This window comes from Rhineura floridana, chromosome 2, assembly GCF_030035675.1.
Source record: "Rhineura floridana isolate rRhiFlo1 chromosome 2, rRhiFlo1.hap2, whole genome shotgun sequence".
Lineage (NCBI taxonomy): Eukaryota > Metazoa > Chordata > Lepidosauria > Squamata > Rhineuridae > Rhineura > Rhineura floridana.
Window position 1 is genome coordinate 48,746,075 of NC_084481.1, and position 26,739 is coordinate 48,772,813.

At 42.5% G+C, this 26,739-nt stretch overlaps 1 protein-coding gene across 6 annotated transcripts in view; it reads right to left on the reverse strand.

The window, feature by feature from the left end:
• Nucleotides 1–10,908: 10,908 nt before the first annotated feature.
• CSRNP3 (cysteine and serine rich nuclear protein 3) overlaps nucleotides 10,909–26,739 on the reverse strand; it is a 130,339-nt gene continuing 114,508 nt past the window's right edge. For all 6 annotated transcript variants that reach the window (XM_061612928.1, XM_061612933.1, XM_061612929.1 and 3 more), the window contains 3 exons: nucleotides 25,682–25,941; nucleotides 21,737–22,033; nucleotides 10,909–12,861 (listed from right to left, as the gene is read on the reverse strand). In XM_061612928.1, the coding sequence (XP_061468912.1) occupies nucleotides 11,815–12,861; nucleotides 21,737–22,033; nucleotides 25,682–25,941 (1,604 nt within the window). In that variant the 3' untranslated portion in view covers nucleotides 10,909–11,814. The remainder of the gene's footprint in view (nucleotides 12,862–21,736; nucleotides 22,034–25,681; nucleotides 25,942–26,739) is intronic.

The window sequence follows — 26,739 nt, forward strand, 5'->3', positions numbered from 1 at the left end:
GGTACCTTTTGGAATCGTGTTTTTTGTTTTGTTTCTTTACTCCAATGAATTTGTATGCTGTTCAAAATGCTAGAAAAGAAAATGAAACAAACCTTGGCAATGACAGTATTACAGCCCTGTGATCAACTATGAACAATGTTTGGCAATTCTGCAGGCAAAGTACAGTCATGCTGGTATATTTGTAATGCTTACCGTGTCAGGAGGGAGCAGGCAGCCCAATAAGAACAGCGAGTGGATTAAGGAAACAGATTAAAGTTGGAGTAACCAGATTAATTTCTAGAGCATCCTTTGGACATTTGAAAAAGATGCATTGCAAATTCTTGAGTCAGGTCCACAGACACTGGCATGTAGCAGTGACATTGTTACATACCAGAGTCTTGAAGCCATGGGGTCTATTCATGCCTCATTCTCATCCTGATTTTTCTCCCCATTCACCTTGTTCTTTTTCTTCTTCTTTTGATTCTTTCAGCCCTCATTTTCTAATACTCTCTTCCTTTAACTTGATGCCCCTTTGGACGCCTCGTTTCCTAGGCCTCTTGATTCCACAACGTTCCTTTCCTTGACCTGTGCATTAGAATCTGAGCAACTCAGTTAATGGCAGCCTGAAATTCCTCTGCTTTCTCTGGCTGAGTTGTCACAACCAGGCTGATACCTCCTTGTATCTGGGAGTCATAAACCTCACAAGAGGGAGCAGATACTCATGACATGTCCCAGCACAGTTGCCACAAATCAACTTCCCAGCATATGGTGGGAGAACCATGCTTGTCTGGTAACATAGATCTGCATCTAGTGTGGCAAAGACATGTGATTTTCCCTTACTAACCTCTGCCTAGCCCAGCTATCCTTTACTGCTAGATCCTTAAAAAAATAAACATAGCAAGCCCATTCCTCCATGTTCCTCTATAGTAAGAGGTAGATTACTTCCTTTATACATATTGCATCATTTATTTACTTGATTTATATCCTGCCCTTCCTCCCAGTAGGAGCCCAGGGTGGCAAACAAAAGCACTAAAAACACTTTAAAACATAAAAAACAGACTTCAAAATATATTAAAACACAACAACCATTAAAAACATATCAAAACAAAATATCTTTAAAAACATTTTAAAAGGTTTAAAATATATATTAAAAAGCAATTCCAACACAGAAGTAGACTGGGATAAAAGTCTCTACTTAAAAGACTTGTTGAAAGAGGAAGGTCTGCAGTAGCTGCCGAAAAGACAACAGAGATGGCACTTGTCTAATATTTAAGGAGAGGGAATTCCAAAGGGTAAGTGTCACTACACTAAAGGCCCATTCCCTGTGTTGTGCAGAACAGACCTCCTGATAAGATGGTATATGCAGAAGGCCCTCACCTTTAGAGCGTAGTGATCGACTGGGTATATAAGGGATAAGATGGTCTTTCAGGTATCCTGGTCCCAAGCTATATAGGGCTTTGTACACCAAAACCAGAACCTTGACCTTAGCCCAGTAGCTAATAGGTAGCCAGTACAGTTCTTTCAGTAGCAGGGTAACATGTTGACGATACTCTGCCCCAGTGGGCAGTCTCACTGCTGCATTTTGCACCAGCTGCAGCTTCTGGACCAAGCTCAAGGGTAGCCCCACATACAGCACATTATATTAATCGAGCCTGGAGGTTACCAGTGCATGGACAACAGTGATCAGGCTATCCTGATCCAGAAACAGCCACAGCTGTCTTACCAACCAAAGCTGATAAAAGGCACTCCTAGCCACTGAGGTTGCCTGGGCCTCTAGTGACAAAGATGGATCTAGCAGCACCCCCAGACTACAAACCTGCCCTTTCAGGAGTACGGCCCCATCCAAAGCAGGCAATTGACAAATTATCTGAACTTGGGAACCACCAACCCACAGTCTCCATCTTGCTAGGATTCACTCAGTTTATTGGCTCTCATCCACCCCACCACCAAGTTCAGGTTGAGGGCTTGCATGACCTCTCCGCATTCAGATGTTAGAAATAGAGCTGGGTATTGTCAGCGTACTGCTGACATCTCACCCCATCATCTCCTGATAACTGATCCGAAAGGCTTCATACAGATGTTAAAACAGCATGGGGGACAAGATGGTACCCTGCGGTGCCCCACAGCACAACTGCCGTCTCAGTCACCTTCCCTAAGGAGGAGGTATTTGTGCCCAGGCAGTAGTTGTCACAAACCAATGGGTCCAAGGTGGGCTTTTTCAGGAGCAGTTGGATCACTGCCTCAGGGTGGCTGGAACCACTCCGTCCCACGACGATGCAAAAAGCAGGTTCAAAGGAGAGAGGGGCGCAGGGCACGTTAGAAGTCTGAGCAGCTGAAAGGGACCTAGTTTCTCTTTCACCTTTAAGGAGAACATACAAGAGTAGAAGCGTTCTTTGTTCTGCTCCAATGTTCTTTTTCTTCAAAGGGATGGGGCAGAGAACTGGGACAAGCAACTTTTATTTATTTCTCATAATAGGACTCTCATTTCAGACGTTGTGTTGCTTTAAGAGCTACCCTGCTCCCAGCAATCGTAGAAGTTGCTCCTTTTCTCACCACAGTCATTTAATCTGCATGCTTCTGCTCTTACTGATTTTGTTATTGGAAGGTTAGCAGAGGATGCACAAGATGGAATGGAGGGGAGGGCATGGAAGTGAAGATGGAAAGTGCAGCGGCTGCATTACCAGCGCCGGCAACTATTACTGTAACTCTTCTGCGATAGGGGCCCTATTTAAGGTTCTATGATATAAACATTGGCTTCTGAAAGAAAGAAAAAAGCAGGAATCCTAGGGCTGGGAAGAGAATACCCACCATGTTGGTCATGCCAGGAGTCCCAAAGCCTTCAACATATCTCTCCGCCCCCCCCGGTCCAATGTGGGATACTGTGAAGGATAAAACATAAATAGCCAATTCCTGGTGGACAACTGGTGCCTGCTGATTTCTAGGATTCTAACAAAAGTGCTTGAATTTTTACATGGCCCTTGATTTAATCCAGCAAGGTACTTCTTGTGTTATCATGATGACTTATCACATATTAGTTATGCTGAACAGTTACAGAGATTTTGAATTTGTACTCTTGCTTGCAAATTTTAAAATACATAAGTGGACCATAGGGATACTAGTAAAACAAAAACAGTAGATTGCACTAGATGGAAGTTGACCTCCTAATATTTTGTACATGGAGTTGTACCACTCAAGATAAAAAGCACGATGCAGACTATTGAGTTGGTACATCTGGATAAGCCCTAATTAGTTTTTCAGACTACTAAAGATCCTCCGTGGCACAGAGTGGTAAGTGGCGGTAATGCAGCTGAAGCTCTGCTCACGGCCGGAGTTCGATTCCAACGAAAGGAGGAAGTCGAATCTCCGGTAAAAGGGGTCGAGGTCCACTCAGCCTTCCATCCATCTGTGGTCGGTAAAATGAGTACCCAGCATATTCTGGGGGGTAAAGAAAGGCCGGGGACGGAACTGGCAATCCCACCCCATATATACGGTCTGCCTAGTAAAAGTCGCAAGACATCACCCTAAGAGTCAAAAACGACTTGCACTACAAGTGCGGGGACACCTTTACCTTTACCTTTTTTAAAGCAGTAGCTCCCACGACAGAGGATACAGAATGCATGAATATTTTAACTTGAAGAGGCTTGGGATATCCCCTCCCCATTACAAAAGAGACGGTAATAGCTGTAACGTAGAAACCTGATTTACTTTGTTGCAAACAAATAGACAATAAATATATATTGTACAATATATAGTAAAAATACAGCATAATACGAGTGCCACTAAGAAAAAAAATAACCTAATTTTAAGACTTATAAATGCTTATTTTGTAATATATACATTGCAGAAATAAGCCACAATAAATACATCAAATTACATATCATTCATCATAAATACTGAAAATATAAGGATACAGTTAAAATAAAAGATTACAGCTTCAGGTCCAGGTTAAGGTTTGTCAAATGTTTTTGTTGCCTAGCTATGTTACCCTTTTGGTATTTGTGAGGTTGCAACTTATAAAGCAAAATTAAATCAACACATGATGGGAATAATGCCAATTACAGCTTGTATGTTTAAATTAACATTCTGTTCTCTTGCCACAAATGTCTTGGGGAAAATGCTTGAGGAACATAGAATTTACAACATATAAGAGCTGATGCTCATGACCACGCTGTTCAGGATAGGGGCCCAGAGACCGAGCCAAAGCTATCTCGTATTTTGTCACTCAACCACTAGTGACAGGATTTACTGATGGTTTGCAGCTTCTGCCTAGGATGGTTGGGTTGCGAGACCCATTTGCATTGATTGAAAGGTGGCTTAATAACAGGATAATGATGTGTATCTGCCCTGAAACTTGTTAAAATCAGCATGATGGTTATTTACAATTTTCAAGCAGCTGTAATAGTGAGAATCTGCTTCTGTCTTAAAGCATAACTTCTGAATTTTCTTTCTCAAAGAACAGTTCATCGGAAACACCATTGCACCCATGACTGTATACATTTACTTCATTTATTGAGAACAGATCACAGTTACAGATGAACTTTGCGTATATCTTTCCATATTTAAGTGGCAATTGAAAAAGAAAACTGGGATGGGAGGGTAAGGCAAATAATAAATATCTGATTATTTGTTCAAAGCAAAGTGGTTTCTTATTACAAAGGTCTTTATGATCAATGTTGGATGAGTTTACTTATATAATGTACACAGTATGAATAAGTATAAGCTGCATCATTCTAACAAAGTGCTGTGTTGCATGTATAGGTCAATAATGCATGTCCACATAAGAATGCTTTCATTCTTGAAAAGCTGTTACAACAGCAAAGTTGGTAAATCAAAAAGGGGAAGAGAAGACCAGTTTCATTATCGTCAAGTCCCGGGCAGTATTGGGAGGGCAGGATTTTTCTTTACTGTTTATGTATTCACAAATTTCTAGTATAAGTATACACAATACACTTGTGCTGTTTTGTCAAACTACACTTCAGATACATTTCTATTGAGCAACTGTAATTTAGTCCACTGAATGAAGGCCAGCTAAAATTCACATGGATGAGGTTAATGTGGTAGTCTTATGAATTAACGTTTTAAATTCATGCTCCTATATTAATATGACTTTTGGCTTTGAACAAACAAGTTTCAAATTACCTAGATATCTAACCTTTGGAGAAAAAAACTAAAAATACCACATTAAATCTACATAGTTAAGATTTTTCTGGGTGGTAGCGAGGAAACACTGTTTTCACAACACATTGCAAACTGCAAGGTTAAGTTTTCACCTCCTAAATTAAAATCTGCTGGCCTGCAATCCTATGGTTTTCTTAAATGGCAAGAACTCAAGGGGCAGTTTTCACTGCAGTACCAGAAGCATGGCCCTTTACTTTGTAGATAGGTAGACCCAATTGGTTCTGTTCTCCTTTCCATATTTCCTTTTTTCAGTTATGGTTGATGTATTTCTCATTTGTGCCTCCAAACAGATATAATAGTTTACAAGCGTTGGGACTGGAGCCTGTGCTGTTCCTGAAAGACTTCAACAGGCTGGGAAGTGCTTTTCCTTAACACTCGTCTTAAGAAACACATTATTGACTTGCTCAGATGTTAGCAGGTTTACTCTTGATCCTAAGAGCTGCAGCACAGATGTATAGGATGTATGTATATTGGGCCATGTTTTCCTTATGTTGACATGTAAGCTTTCAGGCTCAGCCTTCCAGGGAAGTGAAACCCTGGAAAAGCATCCTGCTTTCTAATGCAATATTTGGCACCTTACTCCCTTTTCTTGGTATTACATTCTGTAGCAAATAAGGATGTGTATAAACATAATCTTCAAGAGTCGAATTATCTATTTTCATAAGGATGTGCATCTGTATTAACTATGAACAGAAAGCACTTAACTGTGCAATACTTGTGCATCTTGTCTATCAGTGTTGAACAAGATGGTTCTCTTTAAGTTAGTTGCAAGGCTGTGTGTTATAATCCATATTATCCTACATCCTTGAGGCCATGTTTTAAACATGATCCTATTTTCCTGTGAAAATTAACAGGGAGAAAAAAAGGGAAATGATTAATAGAGGACAAATTAGTTTCTCTAGTGTGTGTTTGTGTTCTCTACCATGTGCTCTCTAGCAAGAGATTTTAGAGTAATTTCCTTATGATTTAAGATAAACTGAGTCACCATGATCCAGCAAGAGCATGCTGTCCATGGATCACTTTCACACTGGACCCCACTGGGAGATGGATGCTATGTGAAGAAAAATATGATCCAGTAGTTTTCCTCCTCCCACTTCATCCATCTGTGCGTAGGACCTGATGTGAAAAAAGCCTTGTGTCCTTTGCTACATCAGGGCTCAAAATATGACCAATCAGCTATCCGACAGAATACTGCATTTAAAGTACTGTGGATAGATGGGGTTGTTTTCAACCTAACGCTAAGGAAGTAGTTCCATCAGTGCAAGTATTTCTGCTTGCACAACAGGCCTTTACCCTCCTCTCCTCTTCCTGCATGTCCCTAAATAATATGTTCTAGGGGTTTCCCCAACCTTCCGGAGCAGACTGGGGAAGGGCATGGCAGGGTGAAGTCCCATTGTGCTAGTGGTAATCCTTGCGCTGACGGGACAGGTTAGTTGAATGTGGCCATTGTTCAACTTTTTAAAAACCTGAACAGTGTAAAATTACTGCACAACAAACCCTGACATTTATTTATCAATGCCACATTGCTCTCATTTATCATAACCGTTGAACTGGGGCAAGCAGGGAAAGTCTCAAGCTAAGTATTTTTATAAGTCTGTTTTTTGTGTGTTTTTTTTGGTGTTCAAGTGAATAACAAAACTATGAATATTTTACCTAGAAAAAACTTAACTGACCTGAGAAGAAACACAGTCACTTAATAGATAACTAGTATGCTGGTATTTAAAGGACTGCTCTCTCTCCCCCCCCCCCTTCTAGCTATATAGCTCTGAGCATCTTGCTACATCAGGGATGGCTGACCTGGGTAGCTCTCCTAATTTTGGACTCCCATCAGTCCCAGCCAGAACAGCCACTGATCAGGGGTGATGGGAGTTGGGAGTCAAACAACACTGGAAGAGTCACAGGTTAACCACCCCTGTTGTACACCAATATGACATGATTGTATCCTTGCATCATGTCAGCACAGGAGGTTTCTCCACATGCTCTATCTGGCCTCCAGTGTCAAAGAAGACCTCTGGTGGGGCTGGGACCTACTGGATTATGGTAACTCAGGAGGTCGGACAGATTGGAATATTTCAGCATAGGACATTCCAGTCTGCCAAATCTTTTTCCTGGAGCCAAATCAATCTGCTCTGCCCATCTCTAATGATCAATAATACAACAAGACAGGTGAGATTTAATTGGTTAGGAATGTGCTATCGGCTGTTTTACTTCTGGCCTTCTAACAACAAGTGGGATGATTTGTTACTGGACAGAACTGGGGCCAGAGAATGCGTGTTTCCAATGAGAATGCTGTGTTCTAATTTGCTGACTAGCAACCAAAAGCAATGGGCATTAATGCATGTAAAATTTGGCAGGATCACCTTCATTATCTATGTGGCCCAGATAGCCTTCATGAAAATTAAAACAGAACATGCAAAACTTGTACAAAACACATTCACTGTTATTTGTCATTTAGTCACAACAAGCCTTTTGGCACATAAGATATAAAACCAAAGGGCTAACAATGCAGGAAGTACAGCACTTAGAATGACTGAGCCACGGGAGTTTATTCCACCTTCCTCTCCCATCTATTGTGCTCCATACGGCCAAAAGAAGACGGCGGAAAAGATTGAAACAAATCCATAGGGTTACGGAATGTGAGAGCACTACACACAGGAAGTAAGTCTGACTCCTTTCTGACAGCCAAGTGATTCTGGGCCTTGCTTTGAGGCAGATGTTGACCAGGCTGGTGGAATATGCAGGACGGTAAAAAAAAATGAATAAAATGACTAAGGAACTTTTAAGGCTTCATACAGTTACATGGCATTTGCCTTCTTGGAGTGCGAGCTGGTTGACAGCAGGGCATGTCACCCGCTCCAAGAGCAAGTAAAGGCGAGCACTTGCCTGCTGCAGTCAACGTAAAAGGCTGACAGAAGACGGTACCCTGATGGCTACGGCAGCGAGCAGAATGCATGTGTCATAGAAATGCATTCTCCAATATGTAAAATCTAGATCAAAATTTGATATGACTATCAAAATTTAAATATTAACTGGAATTAAAAGTTCAGCTAACTATTTTTATCACAGTGTTCACCAAGTAAGGGCTTGTGCACACAGAACAACAGTTCCCCAGCACACCAAAGGTATTTCCCTAATAGTCATTATTTAAAAGAACGGAATCATCCAAACAGAACAAGTGATGTATTTTTTAAAAAGGCAGTGCACAATGTTTTAAATTTAAAATTGCCCCTGTAAATGGGGATTTAAAGAAAGGATTATGCATTGGTGACCTTTGTTAATTTATACTTTACAAAAGTAGAGTTTCCAAGGCTATATATATAAGGATTGTGGAATCTGGATAAGGTGAAATCTATGACTCAGCTGTTAAGTGGGAAAGCTAGATATTGAATTTTTTTGTAGTCCCAGGTTACACTCATAGGCATTGTTTCTGAGGTTGAATTTGTTGTTACGTGCCTTCAAGTTGATTATGATTTATGGCGATCCTATGAATCTGTGACCTCCAATAGCATCTGTCATGAACGACCCTGTTCATATCTTGTAAGTTCAGGTCTGTGGCTTCCTTTATGGAATAATTCCATCTCTTGTTTGGTCTTCCTCTTTTTCTACTCCCTTCTGTTTTCCCCAACATTATGGTCTTTTCTAGTGAATCATATCTTCTCATTATGTGTCCAAAGTATGATAACCTCAGTTTCATCATTTTAGCTTCTAGTGATAGTTCTGGTTCAATTTGTTCTAACAAACATTACTGGCCTTTTTCGCAGTCCATGGTATGAGCAAAGCTCTCCTCCAGCAGCACATTTCAAATGAGTTGATTTTTCTCTTATCTACTTTTTTCACTGTCCAACTTTCACATCCATACACAGAGATTGGGAATACCATGGTCTGAATGATCCTGACTTTAGTGTTCAGTGATACATCTTTGCATTTGAGGACCTTTTCTAGTTCTCTCATAGCTGACCTAGCCTTCTTCCTGAGGTTGAATAAGAAATCATAAAATGAATGCTTTCTATTTAGACCCGCTTGAGCCAGAGATTCTTACTAGCAGGGGAGCTCTGATGTGCACACACAGCTCCCCTGCCTGCAAGGATCCCCAGGTCACTTCAATGGAGGAAGCACCTGTAGCCTCCATTTCTCTGCAAACACAGATTCAGTACCCCCACTGAAGTTAATGGAGGAGGCTGCATGTACAGCCACTCCATGTGCACCAGGCCCTGATTAGAGCATCAATAACAGCAAAGAGGAGTTCTAATGTTTTAAGTCTTTAACTGAACACCAGCAATTGTGGACATATTCCTCTTTACTTAAGTCACCTTTTGGATCAAGCCTTTAATATTTGTACAGTGTTGTGGGTTAAATCTTGAATCACACTTCAGTGAATAGCTAAATGCTCTTAGAACCCTGTCTTACAATGCTCATGCCTTGTTGCATTCGCAACATAGACAATAATGTCCTGCTCTTAAGTGTCCAGAAATTGGTTAGGGAAAATCTGCATCATTTTTCCCTCATCATTTTTGCACAGTGCCTATGTGATGATATTTTTAAAAAGAATAAATAAAAAACCCCTCCTCTGGCATAAGTTCAAGACTTTTCACAGCCTCCACAAATAAAGAGGAGGCACTAAAGTGCATTAGTTAGCTGTACATCTGCAGGGCAACAAAAGGCCTGTAAGCAAAAACTACAGCTTTACTCTTAAAGTGAACATGAGGCACACAATGCACCAAAAGGTAGTTGCAATTAAGCTCCACTGAACACAATGGAATGAGACTTGTGACTGGATGAAGTCCCATTGATTTCACTGGTTCACAAGGCTAGTTTTCCATTACCTTAGCAATGTGAGATGCTTCTAGATGACCTGTTTGTTGAGCATTCATCCTGATATGGTTACAGGGAGATTAGAAGACATTGGCTTTTCAGTGAGCATTCATTCTGATATGTGTGTGTGGGAGGTTAAATGACATTGCCTCAAAGCAAGTGTTATCCTACATTTTCCAATGCATTTCCCAGTCACTTATCGCAAAAGGGCTGATAAAAGTGGGAGCTGGTTTGCTCCGCAAGACCTCCCAATCAGCTATAATTGGGCAACCTGAAGTGACTGAATCCCATCTGAAAACAGAAACAGTCTGGAAGTGACCATGGTTGTCATTGCTATGTGGCTGCTTCGCATCACTCTCCAGTACTGTATGTAATGGGAAAGCCATGTGCAGGGGCTAATGGAGAGCAAGTGTGCCTGTGTGGTGTAGTGGTTAGAGTGGGTAAAGGAGATCCAGGTTCAAATCCCCACTCAGCCAAATTTCCTATCTTAAAAATACCCCCCTGGTTTGTTGTGAAGATAAAATGGGTAAGAGGGAGAACCATGTACTCCAGCCTGAGATCCTTGGAGAAATGTAGTAAGTTAAAAATGTAATATATTAAATGGGGGGGGGGGTCAATAGAGTTCCCATCCCCATTGTACTCAATACCACAGAAGCAACCATAGAAAAGCAGGGATTATGCCATGACGATAACATATTAACTCATAGACCTAACAGGATGCACGGCTGTCCTGCAAGCATAGCTCTCCATTCATGGGAGGGCTGCCACTGGGAAAAGGGAGGGGGGATGCAAAGGGTGACTGGATTGTGCTCATATTTAATATTGTACATTTTCTTAAGTAGCTGTTGAATTAAAAAACTGAGCAATAAATGCCTAAAAGAAAATAATAAATGTATGAACCAGTCACAACTAACTTTTGATGGACTGCACCCAGCTTTCTTTATTTTTTAGGAATGTTGGTGCCATTAAAACACACACGCACAGAGGATTGTCCTACATTTCACCTTTCTAGAGATTATATATGCTGATACGTGCAATTTGGAAAGTGGAGCTTGTGCATGTCCTTAATTCCTTTCTATAGAGATTGAGCAGGAGCTCCCATAGGAGCTCCACACAAGTGTCCCTGAAATGAATGAGGCATGCCCAAGCAGTGGGACTTCCCAGACTGCCCCCTAGCTTACAAAAATGAATGGAGCTTGGGCACGTTACAACAATGTGGCTCAGTGTCAGCTTCAGACATCATCGCAAAAGTTACCATTTGTGTTATGAAATTTGAAGTGGCTGTGCTGTTCTGCTTAAATGTTCAGCTCCAATGAACATGCTGTTCATTTTTATCAAGACATGAGTACTAAGCTACGATAAATAAAATATACATTACCAAACAATTCAGGTTTTTTTGTACAGTAATCACATCTACATTTAAAAAGTCACCATCTTCTTCAAATATGTGTGAAAATTTAGTACTCTAAATGTGAATATTCCAAAGTAAAATTACCATTATTTTGCACTGGCCTGACAATAAAGATGAGAAGCTTTGAGTTTGAAAGCTCAGCTTCACACAGTTTGACAGGTAGGTGGCTATTTTTAGTGTTGTTGTTTTTAACCTAGGCAATTTCTATCAAAAGACAATTTTATTTCCCCTCCCCCCTTTTTTAATTTTAACTTTTTACACAAACTGTTTTTGTGCAACGGCCACAGCCAGTATAGCTTGAAAGAAGAAGAAATATTCAAAATGTTAACCACAGTCTATCCCCTTACCTCCATTGCTAAGAGGGAAAAACTGGTTCCAGGGAATCCAATTAAAATAGAGTGCAGTTAAATATTGAGATTCAGTCCTAAAATAATTTAAACAGGTACAGTTTCCATGACAGGTGATTTGATACACTCTTCATGCAGTCTGCTCTTTTCTGAGAGGCTGAGGGAATTCTCAGCAGGATGCTCTGGGAGGTGAGTGCTACCATTCAAAGGAGAAACAAATCCATCTTGAGAAGGACCTTTCAAGTATGAGGAAAAGTCCACTTGGGAGTGTCTTGGCCTATGCTCAGCATATAGACTACTACATGGAACAGCGCTGTCACTCTCTGAAGAGGAGCAGCAAACTATGACGGACGGATTGGAAGGAGGATAAAGTGAGCTGCTGTAACTTTCCTCTGATTGCCGTGTGTAGTCAACAAACTGTTCTGAAGCTGGATTGTAAGGCACCAGGGAAAGATTACCATTCTTAACTGTATCCCTTTCAGAGTAAGCCTCACGCATCTGGCTAGGAGAGCCGGGGCTGTGGTTCTCTATTTGGTAATAAAGAGATGAAGAGCTGGCGTAGTAGGAGGAAGCCTTTGAGTGGTTTTCATGCATGGCAGTGCTGTCAGAGTAGCAAAGGACCGAAGGAAGATTTTGAACCATGTCAGCATGGGCACCCAAGCCTTCCACAAATTCATCTACTTTTTCTTCCTCCTCCTCTTCCTCCTCCTCATCTTCATCTGTTTCACTGGGTGCTAAACTCTGTGTGCTCGAATCTGTAACTCCACTGCAAAAGCTACTAGCATCTTCTTCCTCCTCCTCCTCCTCTTCTTCCTCCTCCCCTGGGCAGTCCAAGTCATCAGCCGACTGCAAGTGCATGATGCTACCCCGAGATTCTGCTTCAATTTCAAAGTTGTCTGGAACGGAATATTCCAGCGGGTGGGTTGTGGGGCCCATTGAGCTGCTATGAGCGCCTATCTCACTGTGGCAACCGTTCAGTGCGGGGACTTGCTGCTCTCTGCTTTTCTCCAATTCAAGTTTCATTATAGTGTGCAAAAAGTGAGTCCGGACACGGATGGGGTTAAATTCAATTCTACCTGCTGTATTGCTACATCCTTCTTTAGTGCAACCACACGGGAAAGACATTCGATCCACCTTTAGAAAAGAGACCATGGATTAACTATGTGTCTGGGAGGAGGAAACAAGCCAGCTACAGAACCTTGACAAACTAGAAACTGACTGTAAAACAAGGAGCTTCATTTAGGAAAGCTGCCCTAGAAGCATGGTTGAAGGGGTGATATATGAAATAAATGACTTGCATAAAATACCAGCTGATCAATACAAAATATTGTATCTGGTAGTGAAGAAGTAAGACAGATGATTGTTTTGTTGTTATTTCTTACCCATCCGTCACCCTAAGGTCCCATAAAACAATATAAAATTCAATATTGAAAACAGTTTAAAACAAATCACAATCAAAGGAATCGGGTTCCTTGCTATGGTTACACACTCAAGAGGTTGCCATAGGGACCAAACACTCTTCTGAAGCATGGTTCTCCCTTCCCTGCCTGGCCGGGCCCAATTGCTGCTCACTAGTATCTTACCATAGCTGTTGACTACAGTTAGGGCTCACCAGGCTTACGACTCATTATCTGAAGCCATGATTTGATACTGCTTTCAGATTCAGCATTAACTGGGAAAGCTACTTACACCCAGTAGCAGATGGTGTGGTGGGGCAACAACGCTCACCTGACTTCCCAACAGCCAAATCACTGCTGCTTACCAGAAGGGAGTTTGGCTAACCTCCCCTCCCAGTAAGCAGCAGAAACGCAGCTGCCGGGAAGTCAAGTGAGTGCCATTGCCCCACCACACTGCCCACTAATACTTACCCCTAACGGTGGTTACCATCCATGCTGACATAATGGTTAACTGTGGGGAAGGGATTCATGCTCCAGATGTTGGGGTAAAACAACAACAGATTAGTGGTCTTTAGCAGCTGGAAAACCCTCATCAACCTTTGGAATGCCATCAGAACTCGTGGGAGGGGGTAGAGAAATGGTTTGTGGCATTTTGAATTTGGGCAGAGAGAGATTGAGAGCTGGACATTTAGCTGTACTTAGCTAAAACTGGGATATGGCCAGGACTTCAGGGAGTGGAGTCTGCAAGATTTTATTCTATTCCTCTTTAGAAATCTGAAAATCAATTCTTGAGCTACCTGCTTTAGAAGTTTGTCTACTTCCAATATTTCTATATATTAGGGATGTGCATTGACTGAGTGCACTCAAAGTGAATCCAGGTGATTCGGGGAAGGTTCTCGCATTTGAGTCAGACTGTGCTGTTAACAAAGCATGCCAAGCCAGTTCAGGAACTCCCTAAGTTTCCAAGTGGCTCTGGCTAGCCAAAAAAAGCACAGCTGTTGGAATTTGATTTGTTTCTGCTGAGAAATGAAACCAGTCTAACTAAGGATATGCCCAGAGCTCCAGAGGGGAAGGAGTGGCGAGGTGTGTGCAGGGGCAGGAGGGGAGGTGTCTTTTGTTTTCAGACAGCTTTAGCTTTTCCTCACAGTGAATTATTTCCTAAGGGTACTGTAGTCACTACACATTTAAAGCACATGATTTCCTGGGTACCCTGGGAACTGTAGTTTGTTAAGGGTGCTGGGGATTGTACCTGTCTTAAGTGTAAACTATAGTTCCCAGGATTCCTTGGGAAGCCAAGTGCTTTAAATGTATGTTGTGTAAATGCTCAGGGAGACCTTGAGATGAGATATGAAATTGAGGAAGCATCCAAACTAGGAAATGTGGTAGTAATGGGTGACTTCAACTACCCAGACATAGACTGGCCGCACATGTGTTCCAGTCATGACAAAGAAGCAAAATTTCTAGATATTCTAAATGACTACTCCCTAGACCAGTTGGTCATGGAACCGACCAGAGGGACGGCAACCCTGGACTTAATCCTCAGTGGGGACTGGGACCTGGTGCGAGATGTAAGTGTTGTTGAACCGATTGGAAGCAGTGACCATAGTGCTATTAAATTAAACATACATGTAAATGGCCAATTGCCAAGAAAATCCAACACGGTCACTTTTGACTTCAAAAGAGGAAACTTCACAAAAATGAGGGGATTGGTAAAAAGAAAGCTGAAAAACAAAGTCCAGAGGGTCACATCACTCGAAAATGCTTGGAAGTTGTTTAAAAACACTCTATTAGAAGCTCAACTGGAGTGCATACCGCAGATCAGAAAAGGTACCGCCAGGGCCAAGAAGATGGCAGCATGGTTAACGAGCAAAGTCAAGGAAGCTCTTAGAGGCAAAAAGTCTTCCTTCAGAAAATGGAAGTCTTGTCCGAATGAAGAAAATAAAAAGGAACACAAACTCTGGCAAAAGAAATGCAAGAAGACAATAAAGGATGCTAAAAAAGAATTTGAGGAGCACATTGCTAAGAGCATAAAAACCAACAACAAAAAATTCTATAAATACATTCAAAGCAGGAGACCATCTAGGGAGGCGATTGGACCCTTGGATGATAAGGGAGTCAAACGCGTACTAAAGAACGATAAGGAGATTGCAGAGAAGCTAAATGAATTCTTTGCATCTGTCTTCACAGTGGAAGATATAGGGCAGATCCCTGAACCTGAACTAACATTTGCAGGAAGGGATTCTGAGGAACTGAGACAAATAGTGGTAACGAGAGAGGAAGTTCTAGGCTTAATGGACAATATAAAAACTGACAAATCACCAGGCCCAGATGGCATCCACCCGAGAGTTCTCAAAGAATTCAAATGTGAAATTGCTGATCTGCTAACTAAAATATGTAACTTGTCCCTCGGGTCCTCCTCTGTGCCTGAGGACTGGAAAGTGGCAAATGTAACGCCAATCTTCAAAAAGGGATCCAGAGGGGATCCCGGAAATTACAGGCCAGTTAGCTTAACTTCTGTCCCTGGGAAACTGGTAGAAAGTATGATTAAAGCTAGATTAACTAAGCACATAGAAGAACAAGCCTTGCTGAAGCAGAGCCAGCATGGCTTCTGCAAGGGAAAGTCCTGTCTCAGTAACCTACTAGAATTCTTTGAGAGTGTCAACAAGCATATAGATAGAGGTGATCCAGTGGACATAGTGTACTTAGACTTTCAAAAAGCGTTTGACAAGGTACCTCACCAAAGACTTCTGAGGAAGCTTAGCAGTCATGGAATAAGAGGAGAGGTCCTCTTATGGATAAGGAATTGGTTAAGAAGCAGAAAGCAGAGAGTAGGAATAAACGGACAGTTCTCCCAATGGAGGGCTGTAGAAAGTGGAGTCCCTCAAGGATCGGTATTGGGACCTGTACTTTTCAACTTGTTCATTAATGACCTAGAATTAGGTGTGAGCAGTGAAGTGGCCACGTTTGCTGACGACACTAAATTGTTCAGGGTTGTTAAAACAAAAAGGGATTGCGAAGAGCTCCAAAAAGACCTGTCCAAACTGAGTGAATGGGCGGAAAAATGGCAAATGCAATTCAATATAAACAAGTGTAAAATTATGCATATTGGAGCAAAAAAATCTGAATTTCACATATACGCTCATGGGGTCTGAACTGGCGGTGACCGACCAGGAGAGAGACATCGGGGTTGTAGTGGACAGCACAATGAAAATGTTGACCCAGTGTGTGGCAGCTGTGAAAAAGGCAAATTCCATGCTAGCAATAATTAGGAAAGGTATTGAAAATAAAACAGCCAATATCATAATGCCATTGTATAAATCTATGGTGCGGCCACATTTGGAATACTGTGTACAGTTCTGGTCGCCTCATCTCAAAAAGGATATTATAGAGTTGGAAAAGGTTCAGAAGAGGGCAACCAGAATGATCAAGGGGATGGAGCGACTCCCTTACGAGGAAAGGTTGCAGCATTTGGGGCTTTTTAGTTTAGAGAAAAGGCGGGTCAGAGGAGACATGATAGAAGTGTATAAAATTATGCATGGCATTGAGAAAGTGGATAGAGAAAAGTTCTTCTCCCTCTCTCATAATACAAGAACTCAGGGACATTCAAAGAAGCTGAATGTTGGAAGATTCAGGACAGACAAAAGGAAGTACTTCTTTACTCAGCGCATAGTTAAACTATGGAATTTGCTCCCACAAGATGCAGTAATGGCCACCAGCTTGGATGGCTTTAAAAGATGATTAGACAAATTCATGGAGGACAGGGCTATCAATGGGTACTAGCCATGATGGCTGTGCTGTGCCACCCTAGTCAGAGGCAGCATGCTTCTGAAAACCAGTTGCCGGAAGCCTCAGGAGGGGAGAGTGTTCTTGCACTCGGGTCCTGCTTGCGGGCTTCCCCCAGGCACCTGGTTGGCCACTGTGAGAACAGGATGCTGGACTAGATGGGCCACTGGCCTGATCCAGCAGGCTCTTCTTATGTTCTTACATGGCCAGTGATTTGGGGGAGGAATGCTGAAGTAAATAAACAGAATTGTTCTTCACGTGGTCATCATTCTCCAAGTTTTGGCTGTGAGGGCAAGATGTAAGTGGTGGAGTTAAACTACTGGGGCGACCTACTTTCCCAATCACTTTTTCCCTAACAAGCAAAAATAACAGCTCTCTCGCTTTTTTCTTCATGAGGGGGTGGGGATGGGTACATACACGAAAGAGCAAGAAAATACTGTGACTTCCCCATTTTTTTATAATGAAGGTCTGGTAGCCCCAGACCTATTTATCTGAACATTGGCAAGTTTCTTTCCCAAGGATGCCTCCCTCATGTCTCCAGTTTTCAAACTGCCCACACAAAAAATAGAGGTGGGAATGTGATTTCTATTTTTCCACCCCAAAAATAGTAAAGTCTGCTCTTGCAGGAGAGCTACTGCATCTATCTTTCTAAAATTTGGCAGGCTTCATCCCGTTAGAATCTGCATCTAATTCTGGAAGAAAATTCACTAACAGGCAAAAAACCTTGCGGTTTAAGAACATACCTATAGCCCACAGATATTTCTATCAAACTTTAAAAAGCAGGGAAATTGGGCAGCTATAGTGAATGCACCAGGGGAGCAGGAGACCTGACCTCCTCTCTGAGATATTGTACTGCCCTACAAATCTGTCAGAATGCAAACACAATTTGGGTTGGTCTTTCACAGTCCAATCCACTTGCTGCGTAGCTTGGAAGAATTTGGTATCATGTGCCTCTGAGCATATGGTGAGTGGTGGCAACACCTGAATTGTATTTTTGTATGTTTGTTGGTGTTCTTCTTACTTTGCTTCCTTCCTGTGTTACTAATGTTTCTACAGAGAATCTAATCTAGAAAATTTTATTTCCCTCATTATTCATCCTAGAAATCTGTGTCAAATTTATTTTTATTAATTTCAAAGCCTTTTTATTGGTCAATGTCATATGATGGTGAAGACAGCCTTTTGTGTACAAACTGGAGGTTCTATTTCTATTTTGGGTGCATTAAAAGTTGAATCTGACACTGCAGTTTGATGTAAAATCAGACTGATTACAGTATGTTGCTACTTCAGCAATGACTCTAGCTGCTGGAAAAAAGAGGATGCATGTTTTCAGCCTCCTATGTTTAAACCACTTCATTTAAGACACGGTGGGCATGGTCAATTAAAAACATAGAGCACACCTAGAATTTTGCTAGAATATATTTCACCTCCCACTGTTTTATCTTGTGCAAACTGAGACACTCCTGATTTTCACTGGAGAAGAATATTCCACCATTATTTTGGGGGGGGGGGTTAGTGTAAATTTTGCAGTGTTGCTATACTTCACATATTCACAAAAACAGAAACAAAAGAAAATGATTTCCTATAGGAAACTTCACTAAAATTGCAAAGTAAATCAGACATATTTAGAGTGACCATCTGAACTATATCAACTGTCTTAGTAATGTTGCTTCCTCCCTGCTAAAACAAGATCAGCACAGCACATGTCTTCTTTCTAATATTTGGGCTGATTGCAGGTGTTGCCACCACTCACCATATGCTCAGAGGCACATGTTACCAAATTCTTCCAAGCTACACAGCAAATGGATTGGACCATGAAAGACCAACCCAAACTGTGTTTGCATTTTGACAAATTTGTAGGGCAGTACAATATCTCAGAGAGGTCAGGTCTCCTGCTCCCCTGGTGCATTCACTATAGCCACCCAATTTCCCTGTTTTTTAAAGTTTGATAGAAATATCTGTGGGCTATAGGTATGTTCTTAAACCGCCAGGTTTTTTGCCTATGAGTGAATTTCTCTGCTTTTTAATCCAGAGGTAAGTAATGGGATCCTGTGCAAGTTTGCTGAGAATGGATTGATCATTTGCATGCTTACTGAGTTCATTGGGATTTACTCCCCTGCAATCATGCTTAGGATAGATGAAACTGACCACAGGGGATGGGGAGGGGAGGAGGAAGAGGGAGGGGAGGAAATGCAGAGGGGAGGACTGGGATAAGAGCAGGCAGGAGGGGGATGGGAGGAGAAGGACAGGTTTGATCACTTGCAAGTTTATTGAATTCAGTGTGATTTACTCCCGTGCAACCATGCTTCGGATAGGTGAAACTGACCACAGGGGATGGGGAAGGGAGGAGGGGGAGGAAGGGCAGAGGGCGGGAGGGGAGCAGGCAGGAGGGGGAGGGGAGGAGGACAGGTTTGATCATTTGCATGTTTATTGAGTTCAGTAGGATTTACTCCCGTGGAATCATGCTCAGGATAGGTAAAACTGACCATTGGAAGGGAGGGCTGGAGTGGACAGGGGAAGAGGAAGAAGGAAGAGGGGAGGGCAGGAGGAAGGGAGAGAAGAGGGGAAGGAGGAGAAAGGCAAGTCTGATCATTTGCATGCTTATTGAGTTCAATGGGATTTACTCCTATGCAATCATGGTTAGGATAGGTAAAACTGACCATGGGAGAGGAGGAGGGGGAAGGAGCAGATTGGAGGGGGGGCAAAGGAAGGGGGAGGGGAGGGCAGGTTTGAACATTTGCATGCTTATAGAGTTCAATGGTATTTACTCCCCTGCAATCATCTTAAGATAGGTAAAACTGACCATGGGGAGGAGGAAGGGGAGGGGGAAGATTGGAAGGGGAGGGGGAAGGAGGGGCAAAGGAAAGGGGAGGGAAAGGGCAAGAGGGAGGGGATGGGAGGGAGGAGAAGGGAGGGTGGGTTTGATCATTTGCATACTTTTTAAGCTCAATGGGATTTATTTCTGTGCAATCATGTTTGAAAATGGAAATGGACTGCCTTCAAGTCGATCCCGACTTATGGCGACCCTATGAATAGGGTTTTCATGGTAAACGGTATTCAGAAGTGGTTTTACCATTGCCTTCCTCTGAGGCTGAGAGGCAGTGACTGGCCCAAGGTCACCCAGTGAGCTTCATGGCTGTGTGGGGATTCAAACCCTGGTCTCCCAAGTCGTAGTCCAACACTGACCCGGGGGAGGGGCAGGGAGGGTAGGAGGAAGGAGAAGGGAGGAGATTGGGTGGGTGAGCACTCGGCAAAGGGGACACCCCTTTCCTTTCCAAAAGGAAAACATTGCGAACTGCATCATTGCTTTTCAGTGTTCCCCCCACCTTTTTATTCTACAGCAGACACATGTAGCCGCCCACCCAAATTTAAACTAAAGCTGTCGCTGGCTACATCCACACCAGGCCTTTATTTCACTTTGGACAGTCATGGCTTCCCTCAAAGAATCCTGGGAAGTGTAGTTAGTGAAGGGTGTTGAGAGTTGCTAGGAGATGCCCTGTTCCCCTCACAAAGCTTCAATCAGAGTGGCTGACTGTTAAACCAGTCTGGCCACTGGAGCTCTGTCAGTGGAATAGGAGTCTCCTCTCAGCACCCTTCACAAACTACACTTCCCAGGATTCTTTGGGGGAAGCCATGACTGTCTCAAGTGAAATCAAAGTCTGGTGTGGGTGTGGCCCCCTAATTAGCCAAGCCAAGCAGCCGTGAGTCTGGCTTTTAGAACACTGACAGTAAGTTCTTACTGAGCATGCCCAACATTATCATTCAGTTCAATGCAAAATGTCTTAAATTAATTAAAAATCAGACAGGCATTTTTTAAACTTTTAAACTGCAGAAGATGAAGTTCAGAGTATGGGGCAAGATCAGTATTAGGATTACAGGTACTCTGTGAATATGGCTGATTTTTAATGAATTTCAGCAGATTATGAGAACTCTGACAGTAAAAAGTCCAAAAGCGACCTGGGGTTTTTCCCTCTCTTTTTAGACTTTGAACTCTCAATTCTCTCTGACTGTTTTGTGTATCACCATGACAATTTAGAGGGTTGTTAAGCAAGCATTTCTGAGTTCAGGACTGTACGTTTTGTAAGGTTTTGTTTTGAAATGAGCTTATGGGAAGTCTCAGAATGTCATGGGGGGGAATTTTCAATGTAACATTGCAGAATGTGAAAAACCCATGCTGGCTATAGTATACAGCCACTCTTGTGGCTGTATAATTAAAAAGTTAGAGACCTTTTCTTTTGAAAAAGATAACATTAAACATTCCCTGCACAAAAAACCTGGATGGATCTGCTTAAAATTTGACAAGCTTAATCCACTCTTAGAGAGGCTCCTTTGCCTCCAAACTTTATCTACTTAATGTGAAGGGGGGCAGAATTATAGCCATTTTTAAATTCCACATTATAGTCAATGGGGTTGAACCAGCGCTGCAGATTTAACAGATCATATTTGGTCCTGAATAATGAATCAAATCAGAAGTATACAGACCTGAACTGAAATAGATCACACTACCTCCAAACACCACACATACAAGGTAAATTGTGTGGTTGCTGCACACCCCTACTATATATTTATAAGTAAATAGTTATTATAGAGATATCTTGTCTCTCCTTCAGTCTCTATTGGAAGGAGACAAACATTCCAAAGAGAATGCTATCGACAGAATTTCCAATCACTTGAAGACAGATGGGTAAGTACTTCATTTGGAACATCTGATGAATGGCAGGGGGAGGGGAGGATGTCGCTGGGTTTTTAAAAATCATACCTGGAATTATACTTTGGCTCCCCTTCTTTCCCTCTGCCCCCTTGAAGACAGTACTTTATAGTTAAGGTCTCACCTGACATTTTATGCCTGCAAGGCTGCAAGTGCACGTTTCTGGGTCACAAAAGACTCGACAGTCACAGCCACAGTCTTCCCTCGAAAGGCGGATGGCTCGCAGCTCGTGTTTTTCTTCCACGTCAATCTTCTTGACTCCAGAGGCTCGCAGGAGTGCCCTTCGCTTTTTTGTGGACAGAGGTTGTAGAAAGAAGTATTCATCTACTTCTGTGTTGTCCAGATCTATATCATCATCAGAAATGTCATCCAGGGTCAAAATGTTTGCTTCCTCTGACTCCACGGTGCCATTCTTAGTCATCTGTAATACACAGCAGTGAAAGGGGTGTTGGGGATTCACTGAGAAGAGGCATTCTGAGCGAAAACAGCTAACAAAAACAACAAACCCACATAAGTAAATTGTATTATGCTTAGTTGGCTTTCAGCTAAGGAGCTCCAGACATTTGAAGGGGATCGTTTCTTCCAGTGGCTCTTACTGTTTTGAACTTTGGAATGTATGGCACTGCCCTATGATGTGTGAGATAACTGGTCCATCTATCCCAGTATTATTTATCCTGGCAGCAAGTATTACCACCCGCAACTCCCAGCACCAGCCGCTTTTCATAGGTGATGCTCTGGACTATCCACTATAGAAAACACCACATTTGTTATGCAAAAGCAAAACAGAGAAGCACAAAGAAAGGCACACAACACTATCAGCAACACCCTAAGCGACTTTGAGCAGCAGGGCACTTTCGGAAGACAGAGCACCAAATCCGCCACCCAGTGGGTAATTAGACTGAACTGATTCTTAGCCTAATGTTAATCTCCAGCCGTCTTGTTCTGCTTTATCTGTTATGTACTGCATAATACATACTCTGAAGCCTAAGTTGTGCCATAGATGGAGACATCAGTGATGTGAGGCAGAAAAGTTTCAGTTTAATATGGTTATCAATAACAAAGAGAGCCAGTGTGGCGTAGTGGTTAGAGTGTTGGACTACAACCTGGGAGTCCAGGGTTCAAATCCCCACACAGCCATGAAGCTACCTGGGTGACCTTGGGCCAGTCACTGACTCTCAGCCTCAGAGGAAGGCAATGGTAAACCCCCTCTGAATACTCCTTACCATGAAAACCCTATTCATAGGGTCGCCATAAGTCGGAATTGACTTGAAGGCAGTCGATTTCCATTTTTTTTCATCAATAACAAAGAATGAATGCTAATTACAAATATGATATTAGGCAAGCTTGGCAGTTTCAACTTTTTTAGCTTTGTCAACCAAACACAAGCAAAATCAACATGCTGAATTAGACCACTCTCTGGAGCAGAGGAACTGAATCTCATTGGCAAGCTGGATCCCTAATTCCTCCACCCTGTGGAAGCCAATTTTGACCTATCAATCACCTGATGTCATAATGACATCATGTGACTGACACAGCTCAACATTCAAAGGGGATCTTTGTAACTGTGAATTTGCTGATCAGCAGCTACAACAACCTCCTTTGAAAGTACACTTCCAGAGTCAATCTTTAAAGGAACAATAAAGAACTCACTTTACGCTCCTGATTGTTCCTTTCTGGCCCCATCTGAACCTGCCCCACAACAAATGTCAGTTGTAGGGCAGGAAGGTATGGTTTACGGGGAACAGCCTTACATGCCAGATTGGAAGCTAGGTTGAGCTTAATTAGTCCAATGGGATGGAGGTTCCCCACCACTACTCTCGAGCATCAGAAAATTTTCCAACGCAAACTGATTTTTTTCCAGTGCAAATTACTCTAATTTGCATAGAAAAATCCAGAAAATTCAAAATACATGTTAAAACATGTCCACTGTTTTTTCGTCAGACAAATGCAACCTGAGACTTCAGACCTAGCTCTGTCATAGATACATACTAATATTCAGTTTCCTGGGTACCAGACCATATGTAGCCAAAATAGCACCATCTGCACACAAGAGGGTGGTACTTGGGCGAACTCCCAAGGTTTGCAGAAGGACAACAAATCTTTAGGGGGAAAAACCACTATGTAGGCAGGGACCCACAAAAACAGCCCAATGAAGATTCATCATGCACAGAATGCTGACTGACTGCTGATGGGAGGAAGGAATGGAACAGGGTATACTGAACAGGAGCACTCCACACTGCAACATGTGTTGCAGGCCCCAAGTGTGACAATCTAACTGCATGTCCTGCCATAACTTGTTTCTTTTATTCTGCAGAGCCACAGATTCATCCAAACAGCTTAGGTGTGTAGCAGCATCTACATTTATTTTACAGTTCACTCTTAGAACCTTGTTGAAATAGCGCCATGTAGTTTGAAACATGTTTGCTATATAGATGATCCAATATGGTGCTTTCTTTTCAACATGTTATGCACTAAGGAGCCAGTAGGGGGAGCTCCCAAACAATCTGCAGCAGACTAGGAACTATACAGTAATACCTCAGTTATCGTAGTACATGCATTCCTGGACATTACTTTTTTAACAAAAACGTTGGCACCAGAGGTAGGAATAACATGGAAAGAAAGGGATAGGCTCCTACACCACAAAAAAGAAGAGCAGTACAACATATTTCAGCAAACCTTTTGTTCAAAACTAACAACACACATGTCTGAAATGAAACAGCCAGGCCAGGTAAGCCTTGCATACAGACCAATTGAAGGCTTCTTCCAAAATGCATCCAGGGATGCCTGCCTTGCCTTTTCTCTTGTATCATGTAGCATCTTGCTGTAGCAATCTAAAGCTTTGAGCACAGTTCTCTGCTCCGTACTTGAACAGGCAGGCAAGGGGCAGCCACCACCTCCCCCCGTGCTAGGTCTCTCTCTCTCTCTCTCTCTCTCATTCTTTCCTACACCTGAGCAGACACATCTGCAGTAAACAGTGTTTCCCGGGCACCTGACGCACTGTTTACTGCAGAGGAGTCTCTGCCACCTGGCAAGGAGTGCCATTCTGGCCACGCGTGAGAGAGCTCCTGCAGCAGCCACAATCCAGTAGACAACGCGCCACATCCTGACTGTGTCAGAGTGTGTGCCCCCCCATGTCCTCCACACCCCCAAAAAGACTTTGTTAAAAGGAGGTTCTTTCCTGGAGGATTTGTTAACTGAGGTATTACTGTATCTAAATGTATCTGGAAAAAACAGAGGCCTTTCCTGTTTTAAATCATGAGCGGGGAACCTGTGGCCCTCCAGATGGTGTTGGACTACAACATCTATCATTCCTGACCCCTGGCCATGCTGATGGGAACTAGAGTCCAACAACATCTAGAGGACTACAAGGTTCGCACCACTGACTGAAATAAACCTTATGCTCTTGCTCTTTTACTGTGGCTTCATGCTGAGTTGCAAATTATTCTATCTGGTCTCCAGTATAAGGGAAGGTTTTTGTGTTGTAATTTTTATTGATTTTAATTATTTTCTTTTGTATTTTTAATATTGTGTTACTGTAAGCTTTGTACGACGCCTAGAATATTTTACTGATAGACACACAAGGAATGTGACCTCTCTCTGGGATCACACAACACTTCTTTTGCTATCATTTGCCATGCAAACTCTGCCCTTCTGGAGGAACCTTAGAGCACAGAAATGGCCGTGCGACTGCAATCAGTTCCTGAGAACAGGAATAGTAGTCCATTAATATCTGGCCAAAATCTTTTGCGCAGAACACTCCATGCTAAGCAGCCTGGTTAACCATATTTAAATTCTGATCAAAGGGAGAGCTTTGACGGTTGAAATGCCATCATATCTGCACAGCAGGAAAGATGCTATTGTTTTAAAGAGCTCAGGTGGAAGCCTATTAAAAATCTGATGAGTTAATGTAAGAAATGGGGAAAATGCCAGCTTCTCTGGGGCAACTGAACTGCAGCCATATTCACAGTGGAGATGCAATCTTGCCAAGGATTCAAGTGTGGCAATTCCATTGATAACGTTTCATGCCCATGCGGTGGGAGACAAAGAGGATAGGTAGCCTTGTTCTTACCTTGAGTTTTAAAGAGTTCAGTTTTTCCTCTCTGAGATGCTCTCGTAACATCTCTCGGTGAAGCCTCTCTTGTTCCATTGCAAACTCCCCCAGTGTGTATTGGCGCACGCTGTTGTGACGTGTGGACATGCCCAGGGTGCTGCCTCCTTGGCTGGGGACACTCGTGAACCCTTGCCTTCTCGTAAAGTAGTACACGGTGACACAGTTAAAATGAACATTTTTCGTCCTCTTCCGTTTCTCTCTTTTCAGAATCGAGGATGCTACAATGAAAGCAGGTGACCAGCTTGAATAAAACCGTTCTCGCCATTTTACAGATCCTGAGCAGGGGAGTCCCCCAGGCCAATTGGTACACGGCCCCTTCCACATGTAGAATCAGGGATGAGGACGGAGTGCTGGTGGTAGGAGCAGGTGTAAGGGCAAGTTGCATTTACCACCACAAGTGCTCCGTCCCCATCCCTCTGATTTCCCATGTGGGGGGTGGCGGAAAGGCAGGGAGTTAATCCAGCACTCTGCCTTCCTCACAGTTAAGTGGGTGGAGAAGCTGGCACATTGCCAGGTTCTTCTCTCTGCTTCCCCATATCAGCATACATGCTTAATTCAGCATTCAACTAATTTTATTTGTTTGTATCATTATTAGCATTTAGTACTTCTGCCACATTTAGTCAATTAATTAGTTTGGTTCATGGATCAAAAACATTTTGATATGATAAAAAGATTCCCCCACATCCCCAGCTAATGGGGAAGTAGATGTTTAGCAATTTTATATTATTTGTAGCCATTCTTAATGCTGCTACTTGTAAAAACTGCAGATGGCATATGTCAGTTTAGAAGAGGCTTCTTTCTGTGCGAGAGAACAGGGAATGCCTGTTCTAAGACAATACCTGATGTGCCATGGGCCTTCAACATGTAAAAACAAAAAAAGTGCCTTTTTTCTTTAGATTTTCTCAAGTGCATATTTAGGCAGATTTAACGGATTACTCAACTAAAGCTCATATGGTCCCTCAGTTCTTTAATCGGGTGACTGACTACCAAAATTAAAAGTCGTATAGTTCCATCAA